Here is a 9,089-nt window from a genome sequence, read left to right as displayed (position 1 = left end):
CCTTCATGCTTGGAAGAGGAAGGTGAGAAAGTGTGTAAATGCTTTTGTGCTGGAAACAATGCTGACGTGAGCGGTGAGACTGAACCAAAACATTAAAGTTGCCGGCCCTAAAACCAAAACAATGAGCTGAAAGATGAGGAGAACTGCAGAGTCAGGTGATGATTCTCTGTGGGTTCATCACTATGAGCTAAATCTAGTTAGTATTTCAGGCCATTCAGCCTCATGAACACTGGAACGAAACTGAGGTGAAATATTCCGACACATTCCCACCAGATTCCACTTTTAGTGAAACTTCTGACAAGTTTCAGTGACCTTTTTTTTAAAATCACCTCTATCTGTTTTTTAAACCACTTATCCGTCTCAGGACAAACACATAGACTGTGGAGTAAACCCATAAAGACACAGGTAGATCATGAACAAACACAGGCAGATTAAAACTGAGGACCTCTGAGCTGCCCTGTTGATAGAATCCTACTATAATGACTTTTGGTAATTGTTATTTCTCCTATTTGTTGCCTCAGGTACTGGGGAGAGCGGAAAAACCACCTTCATCCGACAGATGAGGATCATCCACGGACGAGGCTTCTCAGAGGACGAGAGGAGGGCCTTCTCCAAATGCATCTTCCAAAACATCTTAACCGCCATGAAGGCCATGACAGGAGCCATGACCACGCTCAGAATCCCCTATTCCAACCCAGAGAACGAGGTATACTCGCACATACATGGACCTCCAGCATGAACACTCCCAGTTAAACATGAATGCTCACTCACTCACAAACAAACACAGACGTAGACGCAGGTGTGCGGGCATCAGGGCAACTGCAGTCGAGTGATTATGCCCACATTAAACAAGAAGCATGAAACGGGACATAAACACTAGAGTTGAGCCGGATACTCGGTACGGATCCGGTACGGATAAAGCACGCCAAGTACGATATTTATACGAGTAATACGAGTCAACTATCTGGTGCTCGGATTGAATAAAAAATAAAAAATCCTCATTGGGGTAGGTTAACTGTGTCTGGCGCTTCACACAGGCGCCCCCTCCCTTACACACAGGATGTGTCACTGCTGTTTTCCCGCTCTGGTCACTCACACACAGAACAGCTCTCTATCTCTCCCTCAGACAGGTCACTCAAGGGTTCGCGGGGTCTTTTGGTTAACGACGTTTTAGGGTTTTAGCTTGTCAGGTTTTGTTCTAGGTTTGTTTGGTACTTACTTATTAAACCATTTAGAGTTCTGGTAAACGTTGGGTACGGTTGGGTTCAGACGTGGGTGCTTGGAATGCCGAACTCGCGTTGCGTCTCTGCCCTGCTCGGGAGGATTTTTTTCTTTTTCTTTTTTTAACACACACACACACAAACACACTCTGGGGGTCTCTCCCGCTTCTTCTGCCGGGTCGTACAGAGTTTTTTAAATCTTTTTTTGTTAAAACGCGGTCCAATGCAGAAATCTGGAAAAACAACGTCGGACTATTTGATACGGTAGAACACAGTTCCCCCCCCTCCTTCTCTCTCTCTTACTCACTCAATTCACATTGCACACACACACAACCATCACAACACACACACACACACCCAGTTGTGGAAATAAAAAAAAATTAAAAAGAACCAAAAAAAAAAAAAACATGATACTGGATCATAAAAAAAAAGTTAAAATTGCATTTTACTTCATAATTGAACTGCATGTGTGTTGTATTAATGTTGCAAAAACTTCTGTAAAGTAGTTCGTTTGTTATCGTGATCAAAACCAGTTGATTCCTTGAAGCTCATGCGGATGCTGTCCCTGTAATTAGTTTTTAATCAGCAATTAAATTATAAACAATTTTCTGATCAACCCATATCAATTGGCCACTCTTAAAAATTAACATGCCGGGGTTAAAAGCCACGCCCAATTTCAAGAACAACCCGCGACCAACTTTTTTGGGGTTAAACTCCGCCCATTTTCCGGGCGTTTAGGCCCCGGCGCCCATTCCGAGTACAGATACAGATAATTCACATGGTTAACAGATACAGATAATGCTGTACTCGCTCATCCCTAATAAACACACACAGCATGTTCACCATGAACACACACAGTCTTCGAGTAAGGCCTCACTCTGGTTTACTAGATTTACAATTGAGTTTAGGCACAAAATCTCCTAATATGAGTCTCTCGCTGTCTTTCAGATCTACGCCAAGTGGCTGCAGGATGTAAACACGGTGCAGATCACCCAGCTGGAGCGGGGCTACGTCGACGCGATCCGCCGCCTCTGGGCTGACCTGGGCATCCGGGTCTGTTACAGCCGCCGCTGCGAGTACCAGCTCCTGGACTCCACGGAATAGTGAGTAGCTGGAAGTCTTTAGACGATGCCACACCCTGACTTAGGGTGGGGAATCACTGGTATATCACATGATGAAACACTGTCACAGCGAGTCGCCAACAATGATATCACAATACAGGAATCTATGATAGACAACATCTGTAAAAAGGGGAAAACACAACTCTAAAATGGCTAATTTACTTAAAGCATAAATAATGTAAATATGTATTTACTGCACGCTTTAAAGTGCGTCATGTTTTACTTTAGAGACGTTTGCAAGTGTAAAGAGTTTCAGTGATTATTTAATTTTATCATTTCATCTAGAGATGTCCCAGTCTGATCTCAAAGGTCGGTATCGGGCGGATGAGGGCATTTTTTAACTGATTGGCATCGGCTATGTTGAGCTTTATTAAGCCCGATCTGATCCTGTGTTTTACGTCAGCTGTCACACGGGTGTCTTTACTCATGAAGTTTTCATGCAGCCGTCTACTGAACGGCCTGTTCTCTCTTCCACCCTGTTAAGATCTGAGTGCATGAGCTCAACCCAGCCCCCGGCGATGTTTCACAGTACAGACAATGAACATAAACACTCGACAGAATACAGTTCATTCAGGTAACTCAGGCAAAGGCCACAGGACACTTTTAAAAAGGAAATAAATTCCTTTGAGACAGCGACAACAAAAAGATCACAGAGAGGGTTTATTAGGCAATCGTTCAAAACATTGTGAAACAATGCTATTCGAAACTTCCCAGAGCCCAAGGTAACATCTTCAAAATGGTTGTTTTGTCTGACCAAAAGTTCAAAACACAAAGATATTAAATTAACAATAAAATCAGACAAAGACAAGCAGCAAATTCTCACTTTAGAGAAGCTGGAACCAGTGAATATTTGTTTCAGAAATGACTGATTTAAATATCAAAATATTTGAACAAATTCTTTTTGTCAATTGACTAAAACTATCTGCGTGGCTAGATAGCTCTAAGAATAAGACCTCTGAACACAAACAGCAACATGTACATGTGCCATCATAATGGGCATAAACCAAATAATCACAACATAAGAAAAAAGGCTGAACTGCCACAAAGCACAACAGTTACAGAAGTAAAGTACGACTGCAGTAATAACGTCACAGTTTCCGTACCAGCTAATGTATCACAAGGGAACATGTACTGACATATTGTTATATTGTTTGTTTATGTTGCATCTGACCTTTGTACCAAAACTCAGAAGTGGACACACGCAGTTCTAGTTCTCTATTATTTTTGCGATCTCAAGAATTTCTTATGACATTATCCTAACATAAGGAAAACATCTTTTTCTTGATATGGCAACATTTTTGTATATCTTCCAGTTCCCTCTCAGTTTTACAAACCGATCCCACTATTAAGGTGTTTGATTTCTGGCCTGTTTCAGCCTCACATCCTTGGTTTGTCATTGCAGAAAACGTTTTATACGTTGTATTTTGTTCTGAGACCACTGGAGGGGGCTAGTTCTTTACACACTGTAGTGCACATTCAGCCATTTTTTTCCTTTTTCAGCCATGTTGAAACCACCAGTTGATCAAAGAGCATTTGAGGAAAACAGCCAACTGTCTGTCTGTATCTGATGTGTCACAGAACAAAGGCTCGACTCAGCCTGCCTCTGTTTTCTCTCTTTTCTATTGCTGTTCTTTTCTGTGTTTACCCAGCAGCTCAATCATCATAGTGTGTGCATGATAAGAGACAGGCAGTCAACATTAGCTAATGACAGCTTGTATCAACACGAGCCATAAAGCCATCGTCTGTACACGGACTGATATGGACTCACTCCACTCCCTTCTTGTATTTTTAATCACTGTTTTTTTTTATCATCACTGGTTCATCATATATCTTCTGTCACTTCAGTTTGTTTTACCCGGTCGAGGCTGGAAGTGATGTAAACACAGGCAATATGTTTTTACTACAGGTCACAAACACTTTTTTAGCACCGCTGTAAAACTTTCTCTTTCTTCTTCTCTCTTTCAGCTACATGAGTAACCTGGACCGCATCTCCGCCCCAGACTACATCCCCACAGAACAGGACGTGCTGCGAGTTCGATTCCCCACCACAGGCATCCATGACTACTCCTTCGCCATCAAGACCATCACACTAAGGTGGACTAGTCCTCATGTTACCAACCTGTCAGAGGGACAAATCTAATACCGACACTATTCAGTGCACTGTTAAAAAAATACTATTGAGTCTTGCAGAGGCTTTGTCTGCTCACGCCTGCGTGTGTTTGTGTAGGATCACATTTCTGATTGCGTCTGTACACAGCCTCTGCCGGGAAGTGAGGTGTCACTCTCTGGGTTTATTTTGAACATGTGCTGGTATTGTTTCTTTCCGAGATCAGAGGGGGTCTCTGACTACAGCTAAGCAGACAACGTTCTCTTCAAAGGAACATTGGGTTCCCAAATTAAAGACACCTTTTCAACCACAAGTAATAGCTCAGGATTAAAACAGCCTAAACTGAAGAAAAAGTTTATCTCGATTCTCACAAAACACAAAATTACAGACTATTGTTTGGTAATAAAAACCTCCTTCAGATTGATATGTTATGGTTTAAAACAAAAAGGAACTCTTTGTTGCACAATCAGTCATTTTATGAGCCACATTTATTTCAGGATTCACACTGAGCTGTGAAAGATTTAGAAAAAGTGGGAAAGGGCTTTTTTCCTGTGTGCCACATTAGAAAGGTGACATGCTGTAAGTGTTTGGTACAGTCGACTTCACAAACAGGCAGTCTTTGCTTATTAGCAGCTGTGTGAGAGCCACGTGTGTGAGAGCAGCCCGTAAGCCTTTTGGACAGGTTTTTTTATATGCCTCTGGGCCAGCGTTAGCGTGTTTTCAGGTTGCATACTGGACCAGGACTGACTCTCAAACTATTTGTGATGTCACAAATCAGGCTTGTAGGCCCCGCCCCTTAAAGATCAGATTTTCAATGAGCACAGAGAAACTTTCCACTTTCAGCAGATGAATGTGGAAACATCCTTCTAGTGTCAACTCTGCATATACATTATTCTGCACAGTGAAGCTCAAACATCTGAGTGTTCCATATATAGCTCATGTATGTTAATTTGAACAGCATTAGTACTGATTGGTTGCCAGAATCCTTATCGAAGGTGAGAGTGAGCACGTTCTCCTACTCAATTACTGTGAAGAGACTCTTTAGCGCGACAGTTAACCTTTAATTGTTTAATGACACCAAATATAAAGACTCCAAAGTTGTACCCCCAAACTGTTTTCGTCTTGTCATTTTTAAACTCTGTCTCCCTTCTGACAGGATTGTGGACGTGGGCGGTCAGAAGTCGGAGCGTCGGAAGTGGATTCACTGTTTTGAGAACGTCACCTCCCTCATCTTCCTGGCCTCCCTCAGCGAGTACGACCAGGTCCTGGAGGAAAGAGAAACCATTGTAAGCATTGTGTCTGTCTAAAAGCAGAGTGTACTGTACAAATGTACTTTAAGTATCAGAGGTAAAAGAATGGCCCCTGTGTGGAGTTTTATTAATATTATACGTTATATTGTAATTTAAAGCTGCAGCAATTAATCCATTAATTGTTAAGAGAAAGAAAATGAATCAGCAACTGTTTTCATTAATTTCGGCCATCTTTCAAGTACAAACTGCCAAATACTCTCTGATTTTAGTTTCTCAAATGTGAGGATTTACGTCTTTTTCCAGTTTTATATCATTTTTAACTGAATATCTTTGGTGTTTGGACTGTTTAGACGATAGAAGCAGCTTGAAAACGTCTCCTTGGACTCTGGGAAACTTGGATGGCCATTGTTCACTATTTTCTGACATTTTATAGAGTTAATTCCAGCTGCTTTATAAATGTTATTAATTTCATTTTTATTTACTACTAACTGTAGCTATTAGATAAATGTGGTGGAGTAAAAAGTAAAATATATAACTCTGAATTTAGTGGAGTTGTACACTAGTATATAAAACAAGAAGACAAATATTATCTATTCATCCATCTTCTCGTGTCTTTCTCATTGTCACCATCACTGCAGTAATTTCACCCATCCACCAGCAGGTTGCACTCTTGCACAAGAAAACCTCTCCCCCTCTCCCCCTCTCTCCTCAGCCTTTCCAGCCCCCCTCTGTCCTTTCCTCCCTCCCATCCCATCATGTCCCTAAGCCGTTTATCTCTCCCGGCCACTTTTTAGTCCACCAACACATTCATTAACCTCCACTGTGGCCCGTGTGCTCCAGACCCCCCATAAACTGCCTGCCCCCCTCTTTAAAGGGGCCGCTTCCTCTATGCTTCATCCTCAACCATCCAGATCCGTCTGTTTTTTTCTCAAATCTGGCTCTGTCTCTCTCTTCAGAACCGTATGCATGAGAGTCTGGCTCTGTTCTACACCACCATCCATTCTCCATGGTTCCACAGCACCTCCATCATCCTCTTCCTCAACAAAACTGACATCCTTGCTGACAAAGTCCAGACCTCTGACCTGCAGAAATACTTCCCCAGTTTCACAGGTAAGCTGTGTGTGCTAATTTATAGTGAGCGTATATTAAACTTATAGCAATTGTTTGATTAAGTAGATAAATGGTGAAATAATTAGTTGATTAAAAAAAATTAATGGTCCAAAGTTCTGATAATCAATTTATGTAGTGTGAAGCTAAACATTAAAAACAAGCTGATTTCATTGTGAGTCGAAGACTGCTGGGTTTTGGATTGTTGGTTGGACTGAACAAGGAGCTCTGAGTGAGAGACTGAGGTTGTAGTTTTGTGAATGTGGACGGTTGTGGTGGGAACAAGGACACAGTGAACCAGGAACTAAATCCAACACTGGGGAAGCCTGAGGGCGGAGCCTAGTTGGCAGCAGATTTCATCAACCAACGGCAGCTGTTTTGACATGAAATAGTAGGGTAAACACAGGTGTTACCAGTGCTACTCATTAAGGTACATGTTGGTAACACCTATGTTTACCCTACTACTATTTCATGTCAAAACAGCTGCTGGGAAAAAGGTCCATTGCAGCAACTTGTCTGCAGGTGTGGATCCTCATCACAGAGTGGACAGAATCATGTCTGAGACCCAGCTCAAAAAAAAAGGGTTGTGATGTTGTCAGTTTGCTTGGTGCATGCGCTCTCATCACATCTACATCTACTGCACCAGGTGGAAATCCAAAAATATTTGCAAAGTGATTTCAGCCCAGTGCGTCTCTGATTCTGAATTGGAAAGTTTGTCCCTCCATCGATGTCCTGGTGTCGGCAAAAGCCAGCCGTCATTACAGTTTTTTTTAGCTAGCGTTCTTGCTTTCTTTCTCTCTACACACACACCCAACATACACACACCACACACACACACAACACACACACACACACAGAGAGCTACAAATGAGTCACTTCCAGGTACTTGGTGTGCTTTAATGATGTGGCTGAAGGCCTGTAGCTCTGCTGGTGTGAAAGGCTGTAGAGCGTTGCCCCTAACAGTCTCTCTTCCCCCCCCCCCCCACACACACACACACACACAACCTCCCCACCCACCACCCTCTCCTCACTCTGTTTCCCATGGCAACCGCAGACAGATACGGGCTTCCCGCAGCCCTGACCCCCCGCAAACCTCCGGGTGTACGTGTGTGTGCAGGGTGGGAATTAGTAACTGTATGCAATTATTTGGGTGTGTGTGTGTGTGTTTATGCGGTATCTGCAGTGCGCCCACTGTGTTTTACCAATCAGCATTAGCTGGTAAAATAATGACTCATACAGGGTCAAGCTCCTTGATGTCAATTTAACCTTAACGACAACTCTGAGCAGTTCTCACCGCTGGCTGCTATTTGCTGCTAATGTGGCGTGCTCCTGTGTGGAGACAGTGAGGCCCTTTTACTGCTGCTGTAACTACTTTTGAAGGCTACTGTTGTTTAGTATGCGCTTGGCAGTCGTCAACCCATCGTCGACACAGCTAGCAACAACTAAATTATTTTATTGACCAAAAACAGAGGTATTTATGCCAAGCAAAAATCTTCACATGTAGAAAAAATTTACCGTTAAAAATGTCCAGAGCCCAACGAAATCTATTTCAAGAGCTTGTTGTTCAATTGACCACCAGTCAGAAATGTTTTCTTTACTGTGATATTATGAACGAAGAAAGAGGAGCTGGAATCAAAAAAAAGTTGGCATTTTTGCCTTGAAAAAGAACTAAATTCATTGTCAAAATACTTGCAGATTGACTTATGGAGTAATTGTTGCACTTTATGTTAAATTGAATGAATGAATGGCTTGTTTCTGATGAAACATTTGGCTGTTCTGACAGGCAGCTGGCACTTGCATGGCAGATTGTAGTGTGAAGTGCTTTTGAGTGGTTAGAGACTAGAAAGGCGCCTATAAAAAGTGAGTCTATTTCCCAATTTCAGCTTCATCTCCTTTCTCCCACTCTGTGACAGGTAAAAGGCGAGACCCGAAGACGCAAGAAGCTACATTTGCAAGTTGTACGAGCAGCAGGCATCCAACCGCGAACAAAAGAGAGGAAGGAAAACTCTCTACCCCGCATTCACCCTGCGCCACAGACACCAACAACATCCGGCCAGGGGTCTTCAGTGATGTCAAGGAGCAGCGGTGCTGCTCCAAGTCTCTCAGGGCTATGGGGTCATCTGAATATTACTCTGATGGAAAAACTGGAAGGAAAACTGTGGTTCTTCCTTTCTAATCTGGATCTCGTATGAGTGAAGGGACCTAGTAAGAGTCCAAAAACGTCTTTATATTTTTCCCAGCATTGAAAGAAATGTAGATATTTCTAAAAAAAAAACGCAATAAG

The 9,089-nt window shown here is 42.5% G+C and overlaps 1 protein-coding gene across 2 annotated transcripts in view; it reads left to right on the top strand.

Annotated features, from left to right (window-relative positions):
- LOC118322243 (guanine nucleotide-binding protein subunit alpha-11-like) overlaps nucleotides 1–9,089 on the top strand; it is a 17,393-nt gene that overhangs the window by 3,034 nt on the left and 5,270 nt on the right. For both annotated transcript variants that reach the window (XM_035653876.1, XM_035653877.1), the window contains exons 3-7: nucleotides 522–706; nucleotides 2,169–2,323; nucleotides 4,307–4,435; nucleotides 5,605–5,734; nucleotides 6,655–6,808. In XM_035653876.1, the coding sequence (XP_035509769.1) occupies nucleotides 522–706; nucleotides 2,169–2,323; nucleotides 4,307–4,435; nucleotides 5,605–5,734; nucleotides 6,655–6,808 (753 nt within the window). The remainder of the gene's footprint in view (nucleotides 1–521; nucleotides 707–2,168; nucleotides 2,324–4,306; nucleotides 4,436–5,604; nucleotides 5,735–6,654; nucleotides 6,809–9,089) is intronic.

The sequence above is a fragment of the Morone saxatilis genome, unplaced genomic scaffold, assembly GCF_004916995.1.
Source record: "Morone saxatilis isolate NCDOM2014 unplaced genomic scaffold, NCSU_SB_2.0 Contig12, whole genome shotgun sequence".
In the NCBI taxonomy this organism is placed as follows: Eukaryota; Metazoa; Chordata; class Actinopteri; family Moronidae; genus Morone; species Morone saxatilis.
This window is presented reverse-complemented; position numbering and strand designations above follow the sequence as displayed.